The sequence below is a fragment of the Pimephales promelas genome, chromosome 20 (assembly GCF_988280905.1).
Source record: "Pimephales promelas chromosome 20, fPimPro1.hap1.1, whole genome shotgun sequence".
Lineage (NCBI taxonomy): Eukaryota > Metazoa > Chordata > Actinopteri > Cypriniformes > Leuciscidae > Pimephales > Pimephales promelas.
The window spans coordinates 8,324,477-8,347,780 of NC_142788.1; the positions used below are offsets into that span (position 1 = coordinate 8,324,477).

The 23,304-nt window shown below is 38.9% G+C and overlaps 1 protein-coding gene across 2 annotated transcripts in view; it reads right to left on the reverse strand.

The window, feature by feature from the left end:
- The window catches only part of hdac7a (histone deacetylase 7a), a 116,490-nt gene that overhangs the window by 81,015 nt on the left and 12,171 nt on the right, over positions 1 to 23,304 (reverse strand). Inside the window, exons 1-2 of one of the 2 annotated variants that reach the window (XM_039664013.2) lie at positions 10,560 to 10,759; positions 9,768 to 9,836 (exon numbers count right to left, since the gene is read on the reverse strand). Coding sequence is in view for 1 of the 2 variants with exons in the window: in XM_039664012.2 (XP_039519946.2) it covers positions 9,768 to 9,836 (69 nt within the window). In the remaining variant the exon portion in view is untranslated. Of the gene's footprint in view, positions 1 to 9,767; positions 9,837 to 10,559; positions 10,760 to 23,304 lie in introns of those variants that run through there. The other variant, XM_039664012.2, reaches the window with a different exon arrangement.

Sequence of the window (23,304 nt, forward strand, 5' to 3'; positions counted from 1 at the left end):
TTAAATTAACGTAGATTTTATTGTTGATTCCGCAGGTTCAATATTAAAGACCAAAACTCGAATAAAGGAGTACTTATGTCCTTTCGATTTCTTACAGGTTAGGTCGTTGTTGGCCGGAACACGCTAGCATTCTGCTATTGTGTGACGTCATCACATTTTTTAATGGATTTTTAGAACAGATAAGTGAACTTAAAGGGGTCATGAACTGGCTTTTTAAATGTTATTATATTGTTGTCTGAGGTCAACTTATAACGTTCGCTTGGTTTTTGCATTCAAAAACATCAAAATGAACAAGTTATAGGCTATTTTGTACCCTGGTTGTGAGCCTACCTGAAAAACAGTCCGTTTTTATGGGCGTGTCGCACTGAAGACTTGGAAATAAACGCCCACTGCTGCGAGTGGAGAACAGTTTTGCATATTATAATGAGTTTCAACTCACCCGTCGGTGTACGTGGGGGAAAACGTCCAATGTTGTAAAATGGCAACCGGATTCGCCCATACATGTTCAACCCAGAGTCCGTGTGTTGCACAATATTCCTGTCAGATCCAATATAGACGGCACAGCACCGTTCTTTACTCTTAATCGGTCTGCAAATCCAGTCTTGTTGACAAAACAATCCTCAGTGAAATGAAGCGAACAGACGACGATGTTTTACCTCATCAACTGGAACGTCATTAAAAATAAATTTTATCCATGCAGTCCTATTGGAATCCACAGGAAGCTTATGCAGCGACTGTCTTGCACAACCAGGCACTGCACAATATTCTGTATTGCTCGGTAGCGATCCAGTTTGTCATCACGAGGTAAGCATGTACATGTATGATTACTTATGTGTGTAATGCGCGAATCGGTGGGCGGGGCTAAACCTGCCGTGGTGAAGCAGGCGTTGATCATCTTCTGTGGGGGTGGTGTTTTATCCTCTTTGTCGTCATAGTTCCCCACTTTTAAAAACGAGTCGTTTTAGAGGCTGTGTCAATAAAAGCTTTTATTGGACTAACAAGGACGTTTTCCAGTTCTGAAACTTACAGGATATTCTTATAATATGATGACCAAAAGCTCAAGGAAAGTTTGATTTCTCAGTTCATCACCCCTTTAAAAATGCAATTTTCAGCTGAGTGTATTATCTTAGCCCCTCCTTTTGAATGCAACTTTCAAATTACTTGACAAAACAAATACATCCTGAGAAGAGTGGATTTCGGGGGTGAAACCCCATAGACATGCCCCCGCATGGACAGAGACGAGTTACTGCAGCCAGTCCAGAAACATGAAGTAACCAGACAGTGCCAATTCTCCACTTTTTAGACATTCTCTGGTTGACATCCCCATGAAAAAACGTCGTTCCTGTTTCACTTGGAAATATCTCACATGGACGTACCATTGAGTTAAAGGCGACTGTATAGGGCGCCCCCTAGAGTATGGAGGCTTGTTATTGCCGCAACGTTGACCAATCATTCACGTTTGCATATTAATCTGACCTACGCAAGTGTGTTCGGTGCATTACAGCATAATTGGATTGTACTTCTGCTCTTGCTATGGTCACAGTGCAAATCATTTTTGAGAGAGACAGGCACGGAGGAGGTTACGTCTACCCGCAATTTACTGCACACTCAAAATGGCGCCACTCAACAGTGTAATTCAGTGTTTGAACTCCAACAACTCTCAAGTGGACACAAAAATGCACATAATGACACCTCTCCACGCAGATTTCCCTCTTTCCTCTCAGCCCTTCACTCCCTCTCGCCCTTCCTCGGCTATCCGTTCCCTTTCCATGGATTCTTTTTTATTTAACAACCATTCTGGGAAAGCATTCGCCAGGAACACATCTCATACATATGCAGCCTCACGAACTTCTGTCTGAGCCTCCGACAATGAAGGAGGACATTAACATTCCCTGTAACCTCAAATACACACACACACACAAACCGACTCACACTGGCTCACTGAGCTCTTTTTGTGCTCTGCGCTTTAACAAATGAGCACCTTTGTGTCCGAACACTTCCTTGTCTCCATACATTCAGGGGGTCAAACACAACGTTCTGATCCTAGCAGACCTCGGTTGAACTTGCTTCTAAAAACAGCAGGCCGGTGTGGGCTGCTCTGGGAAAACAGGATTAGTTCATTCCCAGCGACTCCTGAACGCCGGCTTCAGCCAACACAGTTTTATATTGTAGATAATAACCAATAGGGCTTGTATGACGACTCGTTTTTACTAAGTGCACCAGAAAAGTTATCGACTAGTTACCTGAACGTCTGACGGCCAGTAGGAGAACACGTCCCATTCTGTGTCTCAGTTTCACTTTTATTTTCAGATTCTCGAGTTATATTTATCTGGTCACATAGCAATCAATTGTGGTACAACTAACTGACAAGTTGGAGGAACAATCCTTTACTAAGCAATAAATTGATTTCTTTTTCTTTGTCAAATGGTGCACAACTAGTCAACACAAGCTCAAAGCTCAAATAGTGGTACAACTAGGGATGGGACGGTATGAAAATTTCATATCACGATTATAGTGACCAAAATTATCGTGATTATCAATATTATCATGGTTAAACGAGATGAAATTGTTCAAAAACAACTTGTGCCCACACTGAAAACATTTTTTAAATTTTATATTTACTAAATCTACAAACAACAAATAAAACAAGCAGCTCTATGCAGTTTTTAAAGCAAGATTCTATTCTGTGGCGTTTCCTTCCTTATAATGACCGTCGTCAATAGCAACGCATTACCAGCACATCCATGTATCACCGCTGTCCGCCACTGTTCGCTGTACAAAATGGATTTAATACATTAATCTCAATTCAATATGTCCCTGTAACTTAATTATGTGGTAAAAACTATATAATAAGTGTACAATAAATATATAAAGTATTATTATCTCTTAAATGTCACTCTTAAAGGGATAGTTCACTTTGAAATTAATTTTTGATATGTTTTAGGTTACCTCAAGGGCATCCAAGATGTAGGTGTCTTTGTTTCCATAGTAGTTTCAATTTTGACATTTTTCGGTCAAACTGGTGTTGTCTGTCAGTCATATAATGCAGGTTTAGGGGGTAAAACGTCCGAAATCTCCGTGTAAATAATGAGTGACGTACACACGTGACGCAAGCGATCACTTCCGGTGGAACGTTGAACATGATTCAGTTCCATTCAGTTGGACATTGGACAACTGATTCAGATCACTTGGACGTGACTGTGATTACACGAGGTAAAAACTATATAAATACTGTTTGTTTTCGCATACAAAACCTCTCGTTTCGTGTCTTAGGCCATCAATGTGTACTTACGCTTACGAGTCATTAAATCATGTTTAATCTGGACTTCTCTGTGCATGCTCTTTGACGTGGACCCCCTAAACCTGCATTATATGACTGACAGACAACAACGGTTTGACCGAAAAAAATGTCAAAATTGAAAATACTGCGGAAACAAAGAAACCTACATCTTGGATGCCCTTAAGGTAAGCTAAAACATATCAAAAATTAATTTCAAAGTGAACTATCCCTTTAATTGAACGTGTTTGTTTGTCTTTGGCTCAAAGACACTTGCTGCAGACGTTTCTTTGCGGAAGCTTCACGTTTATTTGAGTGATATTTTAAGTGAGTGAGGTAAAATATTTCAAGTCATAGTAACATTTTGTGCCCAATTTTTTTCCTAGACGTAATTTTGGTATTGTGGTCAAAGTTCACTTGCCTTGCATTAAAGTTACAGTACAACAGAGGGTGATGGTCACAAGACGATCGGCATATTTGAAGTGTTTCCCCCTATTTTGCGCATGTTCTGCAGACAGGGTGACCACCCTTGATTAAGTTTCCCTCAGGACTTTTGTAAAAACCAAAATATGACCACACCTCAGATTTGGTCCTCTTAAAAGGCTAAAAAATCTCCCGATTACGGTCACTCCTGCCATTATTTTTCGAATTTAAAAAAATAAACAACTTTGCGGACTGCGTGTCTGCGTCAGACTGTGGACATGATTTATAGTGAGTTATTAAAATCGCGATAATCAAACCTACTAAACAGGAATCTCAATTTCCCTCCCAATATAGAGCAAAACCAGTTACGTCACAACATGGTCCCCAACTAGTCATTGCTGGCTTAAAACTGTTTGAAACTGTTTGTACAACAATTTACTAAGCAAAAACTGGAATTTCTTCCAGCTGTCGCCATATAGAATAAATGCAACTTGAGTAATGTGAATTACAGCTAGTCAACACAGGCCCAAAACAGTTAATAGTTGCAGAACAAATAGATTGGTTAATAAGTCAGTGCAACAATTTACAAACATACAAAACTGTATTTTCTATCAGCTGTCGCGATATAGAACAAGGACAAAAGAAGTCATGTGGTGCATGACTAGTCAATACAGGTCTAAAGGCCAATTTATACTTCTGCGTAAGGTGCGCGCAGTAGGTACGTCGTAGTATACGCACAGACGCGTACCATATCGCGACCCTTCGCCGTAGCCTGACGCGCACCTCCTCAAAAATGTAACTACACGTTGTGACGACGCGGACCGCAAGATCTGCGTTTGGTCGCTTGGTAGCATCGCGTTTCCTCCTATGCATTTTCCGCACGTACCATCTCCTTGACGTCTTCTCTCGTTTCTGCCTTATAGTTTTAGTAATTTTATTAAAATTAACTGTTTTTCCACCTCAATAAGCTCCAACTCCAACATGATCCACTCTCTTTCAGTCGCCATTGCTTGTAGTAACCTAGCCGCCATAGACATATACACTAGACCTCACCTGGGGGTTCTAAGCATGCGTCAAAACCGCCGCCATCTTGGAACAGGGGTCTCGTCATAGGAAGTAGCTAGGTAACGCTGCTATCTCTGCCTTTACTTCGAATTCATTGATGGTGGCGGACTTTTGTGCAGCGTATGAAGTTCACGGATGAAATCTGAACTAGGAAGAATGTTTTACAAAAAAAAAAAAAAAAAAAAAAAAAAAAACATTTCTTTCTGGAATCAATGATAAATACATGTCTGACCGTTGGAACAAACCAAAAAAACAAGAAAAATCGCATTCATGATGATTTGTGATGATTTTATTTGCGTTAGACCTGTGTCTACTAAATTGACGCTGATGCATTAAAGTGGAGGGGCTCCCCTGTTTCAAGATGGCGGCTCTATTGACGCATTCGTTCCAATGAACTGCCGTATCCAAGGTGAGGTCTAGTGTATATGTCTATGCCTAGCCGTGAGGAATCTAAACACAGTAGAACATTAAAACCCTCCGCCGCCAACTAGCGTTTCGGAGCAGTACTGCAGAGCAACCAAGACTTGAACGCAGAAGTGTAAATGCTCACGACGGCGTCGCCTACGAGCATAGCCTACGCTGTACACTACGCCGTACCCTCGACGCAAAAGTATAAATTGGCCTTAAAGCATTAAATGGTGATATAACTACCATTCAATTACTTGAATCGTTACTAGTCAGTGCAACAGTTTACTAATCAAAAACTAGAATTTCTTCCAGCTGCCGCCATATAGAAATGCAACAGGAGTCAAGTGATTTACAGATAGTCAACGCTGGCTCAAAACATCATGTGGTGCATGACTAGTCAATACCAGTCTACAACACTAAATAGTGGTGAAACTAATCAGATTGTGAACTAGTCAGCACAAAACCTATTAAACAGGAAACTCAATTTCCCTCCCAATATAGAGCAAACACAGTTACATCACATGGTCCCCAACTAGTCATTGCTGGCTCAAAACAAAAAAACTGTTCTTCTAGCTGTTGTCATATAGAACTAGCAAAAATGCAATTACATGTATGTAATCCATCACTAATCAACATGTAAGCGTTGAGTAACTGTATAGTCTAGTAGTTTGCAAAATCTCTACTAATCTAGAAATGGAATTAAGCAGAAACTACCCAGACAGAACATAGAGTCGGCCCAGATCTGGTACGGCTGAAATCCACATGTGGCCCGGATCTGGGCCGACACTATGTTGTCTACACCAGCAATTGGGAAACAACACAACAACCTTCAACTATTTGATATTGGTGAGTAGATAGTCCACGCTAAGAGTAGAAGAACTGAAAAAAAATCACACTAAAAATCAAAGATGTTTCAGAAGCCGGCGCTGTGACATCCTGGATGAATCACGAAGGGCTCAGATTTGCAACCTTGCTCCTCGATGCATCACATCGGTTCAATGTCAGCACCACTATAACACAGCTTTCGCCTGGACCCTGGCCGTGTGAGTGATATCTGTACATGTTAAGAGTTAACTTGTGCCTTGAAGCTGTTAGTGTCTTTTTCCCCCTCGTCTGAGCGGTGATGACAGCCGCAGCGGTGAAGGAGGCTGGTGTCAGCTGACCCCGCTTTCAGCCAGTAACAGGAAATGTGATCTTTACTGCAGCTCCCTGAAAAACAATCTCGCTATTGTCAGCTCGACTCTCCTGTCCCTCTGCCCCTCACGGGGGAGGAATGCAAAAAACACCTCACAATGAACATCTTGCCATCACTCCTGTCGGCTAACTCATAACCCTGTCCATTTATGCTGCCCCACAGGTAAATCCACTTCAATGAACTTGAAAAAAAAAAATCACAATGTTACACTGTAAAAAAAAAAAGGTTTTCAAACATGCAGTTGTTACCCTAGGAGATAGTTATACCTGACAGTGATTTTTGTTGGTCAGGAGGATTTAGTCAACAAAACTAAAATTTAAATGCAACCAACTTGGATTGTTTAAATAATTTCAACTTAAATTTCATTAAACTGACTTAATTTTTTTTTTTTATAGTTTATGAACTTATTTTGTCGAGTTAAAGCAATGCAAAACATATGATATGTTGTTATAACTTGATCATCATTTTGGTAACACTTTACAATCAGGTTTATTAGTTTACATTTGTTAACTACATTAGTTAACATGAACTAAGACAACAATACTTCTACTTCAGCATTTATTAATAGTTAACTATTTACATTATTAAAATCAAAGGTTGTATTTGTTAAAGGAGTAGTTCACTTTTCAAAAAAAAACTTTTGCTGATAATTTACTCACCCCCATGTCATCCAAGATGTCCACGTCTTTCTTTCGTCAGTCGAAAAGAAATGAAGGTTTTTGATGAAAACATTCCAGGATTTTTCTCCATATAATGGACTTCAATGGGAACCAAACGGTTCAAGGTCCAAAAGACTCTTTCAGTGCAAACTGCAAACTGTTGAAAGGGCTTTAAACGATTCCAGACGATGAATAAGGGTCTTATCAAGTGAAACGATGGCTTATTTAATACAAAAAAAAGTTTAGGTTTATAAGCTCAAATGCTCGCTCTGTTCTGTAATGTGCGTTCGTGACTCTCCTGTTCGAACTCGTTTATCAAAATGAACGAACCTTTTCCCGAGTCAATTTCGTTCGTTGAATGAACCAAATGACACGAAAAAATATTTGTTCATTTGGTTACACGAATTCAAACACGAGAGTCACGGGAGAGTCACGCAAGCGCTGTGGCGCGCATCACAGAACTGAGCAAGGCGACCATTTGAGCTTATAAAACTTAAACTTTTTTTTTTTTAAATTAAATAAGCGATCGTTTCACTTCATAAGACCTTTATACATTGTCTGGAATCGTTTAAAGCCCTTTGAACAGTTTGCAGTTTGCACTGAAAGTGTCTTTTGGACCTTGAACCGTTTGGTTCTCACTGAAGTCCATTATATGGAGAAAAATCCTGGAATGTTTTCATCAAAAACCTTAATTTCTTTTCGACTAAAGAGAGAATGATATGGACATCTTGGATGACATGGGGGTGAGTAAATTATAAGCAAGTTTTTTTGTTTTTTTTTAAAGTGAACTACTCCTTCAACCAGCAGTTAAAATTCAATAAACACAAGTGACCAACACATTTGATGCTGGTTTAGTGCTTTAAGTGTATGCAGCATTATGTTGTATGGTTATTACATGACTGTGAGAGAATGTCAAAGGCATTAAGATGCACTAAATCTTTTGGGGAAGTTGTATGTACATGTCAAAACCACTGATGTCTTCAAAAACCGCTCGAGAGGAATTCACTCTGAGGTAGTTTACACAAACTGTGGTTACCGAACGCAATGTGAGGCACACTAGCTCAGTCGCATTCCCCAAAATCATCTGTAACATAAACTATGACGAAACTATATCGGGTCTCACGAACGACATAAATGGGGAGAAAGACAAAAAGCCCGGCACTTCCACAACAGAGCGTTCTGCGGGCTTCACGAGCGGCTCCGTGGGGCCCGGTTACACATGAACAAAAGAGCATGAGCGGTGTCGGATCCCTGAAACTTTACCCCCGCGCCGCCGGCCATGACCTCATCGTGTTGTTTTCCCCCGCAAGCGCTCGGCCCGCTGTGGCGCGCGCAACTCGAGCCGAGCGCGCGCTACAGGACTCTAGCGCTGCAAGCAGTCTCTGACGCCCAGCAATATCAAGTGCATAGAGCATTTATGTTTGTTTACACAACCATCCGCTGAGTCACAACTAGTTATAGATTTAAGATAGTGATTGTAACAATATGACATAATGGTAAATCCGTTCAGTGAACGTGATCAATTTATTTCATTATTTATTAGTTGGAGATATCAGTGTGTTGGTTTAAATGTCTCAGTCATTGGCATGAATTAATAATTCATTCTCATGTTCTGTTGAGATTTACTTTACTGTCTTCATGGGGGTCCGAGTTAAAATGGCAGGTTAATTTTGAACTTCAACTTTATGTTTATGATTAGTAAGGTTATGAAAAGCATTTAGTATCTGACTATATGATTATTATTATACACTAACACTACCATTCAAAAGTTTGGGGTCTGTTTAATGTTTTTGCAAGAGGTCTCTTATACTCACCAAGACTGCATTTATTTGACCAAAAATACAGTAATAACAGTAATATTAAGAATTAAAAGAAGTGTTTTTTTTTTTTGTGATCTAAGTTATATATATTAAAATGACATTTATTCATGTGATCAAAGCCGAATGTTTAGCATCATAACTCCAGTCTTCAGTGTCACATGATCCTTCAGAAATCATTCTAATATGATTTGATGGTCAAGAAACATTAGGCTACTAATTATTAATATCAATCCTGAAAACACTAAAATGCTGTTTCATTTTGTGGAAACCGTATTTTTTTCAGGATTCTTTGAAAAGGTCAAAAGAACAGCATTTGCATGAAATATCACTTTTTTTACTGTCAATTGTAATCAGATTTTATACATCCTCACTTTTCAACTGTAGCGTATATAAAGTGTATCCAAAAAGTAAAGGACTGAAAAATGCACACTTTGTGGATGTCAAACGTGAAACATATTGATAGTGTGTGTGTAGCTACTCGGCTATAGCACACCTGTGTGAACTTACTGACGTCATTCAAACACCAGAAATCACCCTATTGGTTAGAATTACGCACAAACACAAAGTTTCTTCTGAGAAAACCTGCAGCGTTTCCTTGCAGGTGCCACTTAGCCATTTTGTTATTCAATACAATAACATTCAAACATTTTAATACTTCTGGGGTCTATACAGCAACATAGTGTCGGCCCAGATCCGGGCCACATCTCTGGTACATGTGGATTCCACGCATAGCCCAGATGTGGCCCGGATCTGGGCCGACACCACGTGTAACTGTCTGCGTGTAACTTCATGAATATCCATGAAGGAAATAGATTCTGTTTGTATGGCTTATTCATACAGGCGAACACGGGAATGTCAGTCTTCTCGAGAAGGTTCCTCACAGTTGAAACTCCTCTGAAATGAAGAGAACATCAACATACCTGCCACTCCCCAATAGCGAATGTCCCGTTGATCTGGCTCGACGATCAGTCCTGCCGCACAACTTCCATCTGTGGAATGAGAAGAAGTGGAGATGTTTGTGAGATCTTTCATTTTCTGCTGTGCACACCTTTACCACGGTAAGCATTTCAGTCAAAATAGAATACAGATACAAGACCAACTGGTGAATTAGTAATAGCAACCACTGACTGAAAAAAGAACTTAAAAATGAATTAATTTAAAAACACAAGGCTGTGTGATAAAGCTGTGACTCAAACAGTGAGTGCCTGCTTACCTAGACAGTTTTCACCATCACTGCAACCGCTAAACAGTCAGTTGCTTAAGATTTTGAAAGAAATTGCAGGCAAACTGAACGTTTTTTAAGTTGAAGATGCATTTTCAGACTTGAGTCAGCATAGAGAACTACACAGCTTCTCACGCGGGCTATTTCAGACAGAGGACTTCATTTGTTTCTTTGCTAGTGTGTTTGGGTTTCATTTCCACTTTGTTTCTAAACTTATTCCTTATGCTTCAATTTCACCGACGTAATGCGCATATACCCACATCATTTGTATCAGCCTAATGATTATGTCTTTTGAAAGCCATGCTTGACAACAAAAATAACGAATTAAATGACAATACTCAATAAATAAACAAATACGCAAAATAGATTGACAGATCACAATGCAAAGCTTTCACAAGGCACACTGGAAATGCCAAGCAAACTGACTTCCTTATAAAGACTAAAGCAAAACAGGACGCGTTTATAATATGAAAGACAGCCTGTAGCCTACCTTATGTGAAAGATAAAATCATGCAACAGGTCGTTATTCCCTTGTTTCAAACTCCTTGTTCTTTGTTGCACAAGTCTTTACGCCTGGTTTTAATGTCCAAATGCTTCCCCTGTTAAAGCTTGTGTTAATCCTCAGTTAGTAGTCTGACATCCATTAAAAAGAGCAGCCGCGATGTTCGGCAGTGGTACGAGTGGGAGAAAGTGAGTTATTACAAGTATCTGTCGGTAAGCCCCGCCCCCGAGGCGGACGAAAATAGAAATGTGGGCGGAGCTCTCCAAAAATAGCGTGTGACGTCTCACGCCTGCATTCTCGCATTGTTTCCTTCTCTGTGATTTGATTGGCTGAGGCTGTAAGCCACATCCACACTGCACTCTAGAGTAGCTACTTCACAGTCCTGGAACTATACGGCATATTTCAGTATAGCAGGTGCTGGTGTGGAATCTCGATATAAATTAACAAAAAAATATATATATATATTATAATAGCCTAATAATATACCGGTCCAAAAAAAAATTATTAATAGGATAACTGAGCACCAATAAAAAATTATCATAAAAAGTTATCAAATTATCATATTTATGCATTACATCTGCATATTAGAATGATTTCTAAAGGATCATGTGACACTGAAGACTGCAGTAGCCTAATGATGCTGAAAATTAAGCTTTGATCACAGGAGCATTTTTTTTTTATTAAATGTAAAAATATATCACAATACAAAACTTTAAATTGACATAACATTTCATAATATTGCTGTTTTTACTGTGTTTTCATTAAATAGACGTGCGTCAAAAGCATTAATGTGTGTATTAATATATATGTTGTTCCCTCAAGTTTACACAGGCGCAACATATAAACATCTATATAAATAACCATACAAAAAAGTCACTATCATAATGTTTACTTTTTTAAAAACTCATCAAAAGTTATTTTTGTGAAATGTTTTGCGTTTGTGCTTTCTTGATAAATATTCATCCAATACAATTCATTCATGCAATTTGTAAATTGAGTGAATATATTCATTGCATTCTTCAGATATTTCATTTTTACGCGTTCACTAAAATTGTTTTAACTCAAGTTTAATATGGCATCTGTTCATAATTCAGGTCAATGCGAGCTTAAAATCCCCTTTACAATTAATGAAAACTTTAGCGATCTTCACCAAAGATAGCATTCAGTGCATATATGGCAGCAGGACATCCTTACAGTGTGAATGTACAGTATCTGCATTTGTGTGTACTTTCAATGCATGTCTTCCTTCCTTCCTCGGTAAAAGAGAGCCGGTCAGCAGCATTCACGCGCCGCACACGCGCTGTTGAAACCACCACCTGACCCGTTTCTCAGAAAGCAGGACACACAGCCGACTCTCCTCCGGTGGCTTTCTGGCTTCCTCTGAGGCACACTCGCTCACTTCTCGTCACTGCATGTTTGCTCATTATATAAAACACTTTTTGGGACGGCATGCTTTTATTATGATCATGCCGTCAGCTACAGTATGAAGAATATTTAAATATTTAAAAATGTTCAGTTTGTTAAACACGGTAGGCTACAAACACAGAATGAGCAGGACATGCAAGTTTACAAGTAAGTGATAATAATCTCGATGCTATATAAATAGGCTACTTACTAAAATAATTTCTAGGGCAGAGGAAGCAAATATACCCTACACACACACACACACACTGCTAAAATGTAATGAAACAAAGCAGTGTTATGCTGCACCTAATGCTCCTCCAACCGGGGGATCCCAACAGTCTTACCAGAAACCCTCATCTCTCTCTCTCCCCCTCTCTCTCTCTCTCTCTCTCTCTCTCTCTCTCTCTCTCTCTCTCTCTCTCTCTCTCTCTGTGTGTGTGTTATAATTACACAGTCCTTCAGTCTGAATCATATCCGGCAGAAGCTGAAAATAACAAGACCATGATCTGACAGTGAAGCAGCTCAGTAGGGAAACAGACAACACACACACACACACACACACACACGCATATCAAAGCATCACAAACACTTGAATTTTAGCATATTTAGTCTTTTAGCATCTACACACTTAAGAATAAAAGTTTCTTCACTGGATGGTTCCATGAAGAACAAACCTCCATATCCTTGCCGTTCTGTTCTTTAAAAAAATAATCTTCACACTAAGAAATGGTTAATTTAAGAACAGGTTATTTGGGGAAGCAACAATGGTTCTTCTATGGAATTGCTGCCCAAAAAAAAAACATTTCGAACATTTATTTTTAAAAGAGTGTAGCCTACCAAGCATGTAGCCTAAAGCTGATAACGAAGGAGATATCAACTGTATTTAATGAATAAGTGAAAAACGTATCACACAGGAGATCACTTTTTAATACGCGGAGGCTGAATCCGAAATCGGCCCCTAAACCCTCGTTCACTATCCCCTATGTTAGCCCACTACGCTACAGTTCACTCGAAGGAGTGAACGAAAACGAGTGAACGAATTCGGACAAGTCCTTATTGCGGTGCATTGTGGGATTGAATGAGTGCACTTGATAACGTCGACGCAACTAAAAATGTCTGTCCCATTAAATAATGACCTATTTAAGTATAGAGGACGATTTTGAGTTCAGCCAGAGTGAGCGAATAAACTGGAGCAAAAACAGGTGCGTAACTCATCAGAATCCATGTAAAGAAACGAGGGAACAAATAGGAACAGAACACAACGGAACAGACATACTGATCAAACAATCATATTCTGTTATATCTGAAAGCAGAAACGGGCAAATACTCTTAAAAATAAATTGGCTGATGCTTTCATGAAGAACCTTTCACATCCACGTTCCATTCTACAATAAGGTCCTTTATAGTGGAAAATATGTTTTTTTTTTTTTTTTTTTTTTTTTTTTTTTTACATTTTTACGACTAAGAAAAAAAGGTTCTTTTAAAAATTGTTCTCTGGAAGGGTTTTAGGGGAACCAAAAAACTGCATTTGGAGTGTTTGTTATAAATATGGGCTTTATGCACAGCTGCACTACTTCCTGAACTTCAACCAGCTCCTTGTTTCCTGTCTGCCATTATTGGCCAAATTGATTAATGGATAATTCCGGTATTTAACACCTTGAGTCTATTTTGTAGTTTGTTTTGAATGAAATAGAGTGGTGGACTTAGAAATTTTTACAATAGGTGCTGTCTCGACTTTTTGACTTTTTTAGAATCGTCTGTGACAGCTTTAGACTGACTTTCTATGGGCATGCACAAAAAAAATGTCCTTGAAACAACCCTTAAGTTAATTTTCAAAACTGTGCAACTCACCGAGTGGTTGGTGGTGTTCGTTGATGTTCCGAAACAAGTAGCGTAGCGAAATACCGTTTCTGTCGTGTTTTATTTGTCATTTTTTAAAATCGCATTGATGCCTGCTGGAGGACTCCGTGCTCGTTGATATTACTGCGCTAGCTACCGGAAAAGGAAAGGGGTCTGTTTATATTTGGTTGTAGTCTTTTTTTCTCGGTTCTCCGTCTTGCCATATCAATAATATCTGTATTCGTCTGTGACTTTTTTTACGGTGCGCTAGACACCGTGTTCCGTACAGCGTCCTGGTTGTCGCCATCAAGTGGTCGGGAGTGTGCTAACGCTTCAGACTCAAATATTGAGCGTAAGTTTATACACGGTTGTGAGGTATCTGAAAAAATAGTTCCACTATAGCAAACAACACGGATTGAAAGCATACATTGCGCCGATATATTTGTTTTTAATCATCAAAGAACACCACCAACCACTCGGTGAGTTGCACAGTTTTGAAAATGAACGTTAAGGGTTGTTTTAAGGACATGTTTGTGCATGCCCATAGACAGCCAGTCTATCGCTGTCACAGGCGATTCTAAAACAGTCAAAAAGTCGAGACAGGACCCATTGTCAAAATTTCTAAGTCCACCACTCTATTTCATTCAAAACAAACTACAAAATAGACTCAAGGTGTTAAATACCGGAATTATCGGTGTTCAGTGTACCGGAATCGGTGTACCGGAATTCAGGTGTGCTTGACCTCAGTAGTCACGGCAACAATAGTCAGACACACCTGAATTAATCAATTTGGCCAATAATGGCAGACAGGAAACAAGGAGCTGGCTTAAGTTCAGGAAGTAGTGCAGCTGTGCATAAAGCCCAATGTGCTATTAAAATAGAAAAACTATTTTAGGGTTGTCTCAGACTTAAAGGAGTAGTTCACTTTTCAAAAAACTTTTGCTGATAATTTACTCACCCCCATGTCATCCAAGATGTCCATGTCTTTCTTTCTTCAGTCGAAAAGAAATTAAGGTTTTCGATGAAAACGTTCCAGCATTTTCTCCATACAATGGACCTCAATGGTAACCAAACGGTTCAAGGTCCAAAAGACAGTTTCAGTGCAAACTGCAAATTGTTCAAAGGGCTTTAAACGATTCCAGACGATGACTAAGGGTCTTATCAAGTGAAACGATCGCTCGTTTAAATAATAAATAACAAAGTTTAAGTTTTATGAGCTCAAATGCTCGCCTTGCTCTGTTCTGTGACGCACTTTTGTGACTCTCCTGTTTGAACTCATTCATCAGAGTCAATTCGTTCCTTTGGTTTGTTGAATAAACCAAAAGACTCGGAAAAAGATTTGTTCATTTTGATGAACGAGTTCGAACAGGAGAGACACGAACACTCATCAAAGAACAGAGCAAGGCGAGCATTTGAGCTTATAAAACAAACTTTATTTCTTTTTTAAATGAGTGATCGTTTTTACTTGATAAGACCCTTATCATCTGTAATCGTTTAAAGCCCTTAGTTTGAACAGTTTGCAGTTTGTAATGAAACTGTCTTTTGGATCTTAAACCGTTTGGTTCCCATTGAAGTCCATTATATGGAGAAAATCCTGGAATGTTTTCATCAAAAACCTTCATTTCTTTTCGACTGAACAAAGAATGACATGGACATCTAAGTTTTTTCAAAAGCAAACTACTCCTTTAAGCTAAACATGCATGCACATTCATCGTTGCAATCGTGTACTATAAATGATTTAAACACACTCTTGTTTGTTACACGTATGATCGACATCAGGGGTTCTTTCGTTAAATACCAGTTAGCGAAAGATAAAGAGAGAATGTGTTCGTTATACAGGAAGTGTTTAGCCTCAGTCACACACTTCCACGGAATAGACTCAGGTGTTCACTAGCACTCCTTTCTTTATGCATGAGAAATCAAAATGTGTGGGTTCTGACTAATAACTCATGTTTATGCTTACTCGAGTTTGGAGGGGGAGTAAATGATGACAGAAATAAAACTGTTTCTTTAATAAGCAGGGAAAGGTTTGTAATATACATTACCATTTTAAAGTTTAAGTGTTTAGTTTGTCTTTTGTCTCTTCTGCTCACCAAGGCTGCTTTAATTTGATCAAATCGAAAAATTGTGAAATATTATTAGAATTTTAAAGAACTGTTTTCTATTGTAATATATTGTAAATTGTACTTTATTCCTGTAATCAAATCTGTATTTTCAGCATCATTTCTCTAGGATTCAGTGTCTCATGATCCTTCAGAAATGATTCTAATATGATGATTTGATGCTCAAGAAACACTTCTGATTATTATCAATGTTGAAACAGTCTTAATAGTTTCGAAGACATTATTCCCTTTTCTCAATCCTCTCGCGGACAAACACAAAGTTAAACATGTTTTACACTAATGAGATCCTCTCCAACAGGCCAACACCGTAGTTAATCATGAACATGGTGTGTCCCTTCAGCCGAATAATGAAGGGAAAAAAAAAACATCCGACCATAAATATGTCAGTCCAAATTCACACGGGATGCCGTGCTCGTGGTTTACATCTTGGAGAGAAAAACATTTTAGTGAAGAAAAAACATAAAGTGATTTGATTTCAGGCAATTTGATTCAGTTCCTCTCTGCCTGTTGAGTTTCCCTGATTTCCATGGCTGTCCCGTCAGGTGAGAAAACCACATTAACACAGACTAGACTCTTCTTAGTGATGTGTCATCCAGTGAAATTATGACAAGAGCACCCAGTGCAGTCTAGGAACTGCATAGGAATGTGGTAACAATTATTTGGAATGCTTTACTGACGGTATAGCAACACCCTGGCAACCACCCAGAACACTCTAAGAACCAAATAGCACTGTGCTAACAATCACATGGAATGCTTATCTGTATATAGCAACGCCCTGGCAACCGGCCAGAAACTCTAGGAACTGTATAGCAACATGTTAACATTCACTTGGAATGCCTTGATGACTGCATAGAAACTCCCTAGCAACCTAAGAACTATATAGCATTGTACTAATAATAATTTATAATGCTCTTTACTGTATATAGCAACACCCTGGCAACCACCCAGAACACTCTAAGAACCAAATAGCACTGTGCTAACAATCATATGAAATGCTTATCTGTATATAGCAACGCCCTGGCAACCGGCCAGAAACTCTAGGAACTGTATAGCAACATGTTAACATTCACTTGGAATGCCTTGATGACTGCATAGAAACTCCCTAGCAACCTAAGAACTATATAGCATTGTACTAATAATAATTTATAATGCTCTAACTGTATATAGCAACACCCTGGCAACCACCCAGAACACTCTAAGAACCAAATAGCACTGTGCTAACAATCACATGGAATGCTTATCTGTATATAGCAACGCCCTGGCAACCGGCCAGAAACTCTAGGAACTGTATAGCAACATGTTAACATTCACTTGGAATGCCTTGATGACTGCATAGAAACTCCCTAGCAACCTAAGAACTATATAGCATTGTACTAATAATAATTTATAATGCTCTTTACTGTATATAGCAACACCCTGGCAACCACCCAGAACACTCTAAGAACCAAATAGCACTGTGCTAACAATCATATGGAATGCTTATCTGTATATAGCAACGCCCTGGCAACCGGCCAGAAACTCTAGGAACTGTATAGCAACATGTTAACATTCACTTGGAATGCCTTGATGACTGCATAGAAACTCCCTAGCAACCTAAGAACTATATAGCATTGTACTAATAATAATTTATAATGCTCTTTACTGTATATAGCAACACCCTGGCAACCACCCAGAACACTCTAAGAATCATACAGCACTGTGCTAACAATCACATGGAATGATTATCTGTATATAGCAACGCCCTGGCAACCGGCCAGAAACTCTAGGAACTGTATAGCAACATGTTAACATTCACTTGGAATGCCTTGATGACTGCATAGAAACTCCCTAGCAACCTAAGAACTATATAGCATTGTACTAATAATAATTTATAATGCTCTTTACTGTATATAGCAACACCCTGGCAACCACCCAGAACACTCTAAGAACCAAATAGCACTGTGCTAACAATCATATGGAATGCTTATCTGTATATAGCAACGCCCTGGCAACCGGCCAGAAACTCTAGGAACTGTATAGCAACATGTTAACATTCACTTGGAATGCCTTGATGACTGCATAGAAACTCCCTAGCAACCTAAGAACTATATAGCAGTGTACTAATAATAATTTATAATGCTCTTTACTGTATATAGCAACACCCTGGCAACCACCCAGAACACTCTAAGAATCATATAGCACTGTGCTAACAATCACTTGGAATGCATATCTGACTATATATACTGTAGCAACACCATGGCAATCACCCAGTACACCCTAGAAACAGTATAGCATGGGCTAACAATCACTGGGACCAGTTTAATGGCTGCAGCAACCATTAACCTCCCAGAATATCCTAGCAATGGCATTGCAACATAACAACCATTCAGAACTGCTTAATAAGAGCATAGCATCATGATGGTGCTGCATGAACAAGCAACACTCATATTTTCTCAAAATCTCATTAATATATTCTTAAATTGAAAATATTTCATACAGAAAGGTCAAAGTAAAAAATAATAATAATAACCCCAGCTCCACACTGTCATAATTATTAAATTTTGGAGATCCAAGAGAACAGCAAACACAGAACGTTCCCGAAATGGTCCCATGAGGGTTTTTTTTTTTGGGGGGGGGGGGGGGGGACCAAACAAGAACGTTATAGGAACGTTCCATGTAGTTTATTTTTAGGTTCCATTTTTATAACGTAAGGAGAATGTTCCGGGAACGATCCCTTAACCTTAAGGGAAAGTTCTAGGAACGTTCTGGGAACCAAAAACTAACGTTCCCAGAACCTAAATTTGTTTGCTGGGAGGTTTGTTCCGCTTGCTTCATACGGAAACCGTATTCTTCCTTTCTTTTTCATTCTTTCTCTTTCTATTTCTGAGACAACACAGTATTTGGGAAACTGATGGCTGGGAATGCCAGCAAACTAGTCATATGAATCAACCAGATTTGATTACATCTCTGGCCTCAATGTGCTCTTTCAATTTCAGCTGCACTACCTTCCTCTAAAATAACCACACACACACACACACACATTCAATGAAAGCATGGCAGTGTTCCTCTGCTAATGTGGCAGGTTTGATTGGGATGGGTTGCATTATAATAGCAGCCATTGATAAGCTTTAATCGGATTCTCTGTGGCATTTGGATAGACAGTAAAATAGTCATGCACAGGCCCGGAGTATGTTGTGTGGAAATGTCAGCAGTTACGACGGCTCTGTTCAACTCTCAACCTCCCTTTACCCTTTAATGACTGAGTAACACCAGCCCAATATGCTGATACTGATGAATATTTACATTTATGAATTTGGCAGACACTTTTATCATAAATGACTTAAAGGGATAGTTCACCCAGAAATATAAATTCTGTCAGTATTTACTCACGTTGTTCCAACCCCGTAAGACCTACGTTTATCTTCAGAACACAAATTAAGATATTTTTGATGAAATCTGAGAGCTGGATCACTCCTGCATACTAGTCCATAGGCTTCTTGAGGGATTGAAACTTGCTGGGCTCGAAAAGTTATTAAAGACTTCGTTAAAATAGTCCAAGTGACTTCAGTGGCTCAATCTTAACTTTATCAAATGACGAGAAAACTTTTTGTGGGCAAAAAACAACAAAAATAACGACTTTATTTCAACTATTCCTTTACTTCTCTATCTGCCTCGAGTCAGGTTACTAGTTTAATAGCGTAAGCTTCTGTTATTGTACGTCACACGCATCACACACATGACCAGCGTCGGCCAATAGTAAGCGTAGCTCTACGCTATCACACTACGTTAACTGACTAGAGGCTCATAGAGTAGGAAGTGAATAGTTGAAATAAAGTCGTTATTTTTGTTGTTTTTTTTGCGCACAAAAGTATTCTCATCGCTTGATAAAGTTAAGATTGAGCCACTGAAGTCACTTGGACTATTTTAACGATGTCTTTAATAACTTTTCGAGGACGGCAAGTTTCAATCCCTCAAGAAGCCTATGGACTAGTATGCAGGAGTGATCCAGCTCTCAGATTTCATCAAAAATATCTTAATTCGTGTTCCGAAGATGAACTAACGTCTTACGGGGTTGGAACAACATGAGGGTGAGTAAATACTGACAGAATTTTCATTTTTGGGTGAACTATCCCTTTAATTGCATACAAGGTACACATTTTGTCAGGTCTGCATTCCCTGGGAAAGGGAACCCTAAACCCTCAAACCCGAACCCTACTTTATTACTTTACTGTTTGAGAAAATATGCAATTTGTAGCAACTGTAGCCATACATTTACATGGTCACAGTTGGTTTCAAACAGAATGAATTCATTAAGACCGATGAATCCAAACATTGTGTTTACATGAATGCTAAATAAAGCCCAACACTGGTTGGTCACTGAATTAAGCAGGGCTGAGGATGGGAATGGGAAACCTGGATGGGAAACCAGGTGTCTGCTGGAAGAGGTGTAAGTGAAGCCAGTAGGGGGCGCTCACCCTGTGGTCTGTGTGGGTCTTAACGCCCCAGTATAGTGACGGGGATATACCGCCTTCAGATGAGACGTTAAACTAAGTCCTGACTCAGTGAGTGAGTGGAGGCGGGGCTCATTTGCATATTCATAGAACCGCATATATTAAATGAGGCAAGGGTGTCCAGTTACATTCAAGCTATTTTAGGGCATGATGATTTTTTTTTTTTTCATTTTGGTGATTAAAGATGAGTTTTAATGGACAGGAGGACTTTAAATGGCTGCAAATCATGAATACTTTGGAATATAGACCTAAAAATTAAAGTGTAAAAAGTTTCAATGTATGTAAAGCCTATGTACAAAATACATATTTGACTAAATCTTTTGTGTTCCACATTTGAAAGTGATATCACAAAAAAAAAATAGATTTTGTTTAGGCACTCAACCAAAAATAGAAGCCGTGTGACAACACCGGTTTTCTTCTTTTTTTTTAGGTATTCTCCTTTTACAAAATAATAGATTGATCTCACAATATCACTGCAGTGAATATTCCAAATATGGAACCTCGACTCTCAGACCTTTCCAACGATATGCGTTTTGTCAGGTTTGAACAAGATTTGATTCTAAGATTCTAAGTGCAGTTTTGTAATGACAGCTGGTCATGGGAGGAGCCGGCTAAAAGGTTTACAAAAATGTCTGATTTCAAAACAATTTTCACAGGATGGATAATGGTGGCGTAAGCTTCCGATACCTAATTTATGATGGTTAATAATATAATGTGTGATGGGGATAAAAAGGCAATGCATTTTTTTGCGGTGTGTGTGTGATGTAAGAGATTGTGATGGCTTTTTATATGAGAGAAGAGGCCGTACATTCATAATTAAATACATTTATTACTATTAAGTAATGTGGCGTAAAAATAAATGTAATAATGGTTATTTTATTATTGTTTATTAATTTATTTTTAATTAGTTTAAATGAAATACTATTTATTTTATTTTAATATTTGAGCCACATTTTCCTTGTGCCAATAAGGAATACTAAATTGAATTGGGTCAGAGAGAGAGAAAGAGAGAGAGAGAGAGAGAGAGAGAGAGAGAGAGAGAGAGAGAGAGAGGTGGGGTGTTACGGTTTGCCAGAAGGGTCTGTCCCTTAAGAACCCGGACGGAATTTGAGGAATGCTGGATAAGGAGAGAGAGTCCTGAGAGACAGAGGGCAATGGGGCCAGGGAGCTCCAAGTGGGAGAGGCATTGAAAACACAGAGAAAAAACAGATGGAACTGAAGGAAAGGAGATAGAGTGCAAGGAAAAGAGAAAAGAGAGGGTGTGGAGAGAAAAGGAGAGTGTGTGTGATGGGAATGGGGATTATTAGGGAGGAGTATTTCAGGGTGGGGTGTGGAGTGGCGTTACACTTCAGATAATGTGACTCATACATGACTAAAGCAAGGCAAAGCTAACACAAACTACAGCACATTGTGTCTGACAGTTTACTTTGGCTTCAGGCTGAGACTGGCCTCCAGCCGCTAATTAAAAATCCCATGTCAGGAGTTTAAAAATTGTACAAAAGCCTCGTGGGAGGTGCAGTATTCCAAGAATCTGGGAAGCGATTCAAGCTCTTTGAATTGGAGGATTTGGGACTGATTTCGGGACATTCGACGAGTTCTGCTTTATTGGTTTTTCTTCAGTTGCATTGAAACCTAAAGACGTTATTTCTTTGTATTTGCAAGCCCTGCAAAAAGAAAAAAAAAGTGGTAAAGGTTAAACACTGAGTTGGGGAATCTTTTCATTCATAATGACTGCCGCGGTGACTCACATGAAAACCGCTCAAATCTCACTAGTTCTGGCGATCAAAATTAAACTCTTGGATTCAGTTATTAAAGCGATAGTTTACACTGAAATGAAACTTCTGCCATCGTTTCCTCACTCTCGTGTCATTTCGAATCCATATCGTATCATAATCTTCATTCTGCTCTTGTCCTCACAATGACACTTCATAGTGATCACAGTGGAAATGTGAATGAGATTTTCAGTGAATAACAATACAAAATGCAGCCTGACTCTACATGTGTTCAACACGTATCGATTAAGTGATTTCAGAATTTTAACGTGAACATCACTCTAACTATCTAATTTTGTGTTCAATGAAAAAATAAAAAGAAAGATTTTTGATGAACTATATCCCTTTAAAAGCTTCAAAATAAATGTCTAATCTATCTATCTAATAATCTCTCCATCCATCCATCCATCCATCCATCCATATTACTAATATGTGACTGTACATGCAATTCACGATAGTGAGATGGTGTTAAAGAGCCCCTATCATAGCATTTGAAATGTTCCTATTTTTGTTTTAGGAGTTCCCAAAAACAGTTTAACATGCATGCAAGGATTAAAACACTTTATTTGTCTTATAATATGCATTTATTTTTAACTGATTTGCTCACCGACTCCCAAATGATTCGTACAACCACTCATTTTTCCAAACCACTCCTTTGCGTGACGCTAATCGGCGGTGATTGGTCAGATGACAGACCCATTCAGTTATTGTTTGTTAGCATAACGCATAAACATATTGATAAAGCACTGCAGTACTACAAGATGCTCTATTCTTTATGACAACTCCAATAACAGCGACAAACATTTCACATATTTAAAAAAAATTGACATTGGAGACCTAGAAGCTGCGCTGAGCGTAACTTACACACGCGCACGCACACACATAATTATCGCGCCTTCCCTTCTCGCGCCCCGAAGCTACAAAAACGTTCAAAACCCATAAAAGCAACAATTATTAATAATACTTACAGGTTGTGATTCGAAGGAGGAAGCTGATCCATATACACTGGGTAAGTAAGTTACTGAGCCCTCCTTCAGGAACAACCGCTTGCGAATCCACATTTTAATTCATTTATGTTTTGAACGATTCGTAATTAAAATGATGA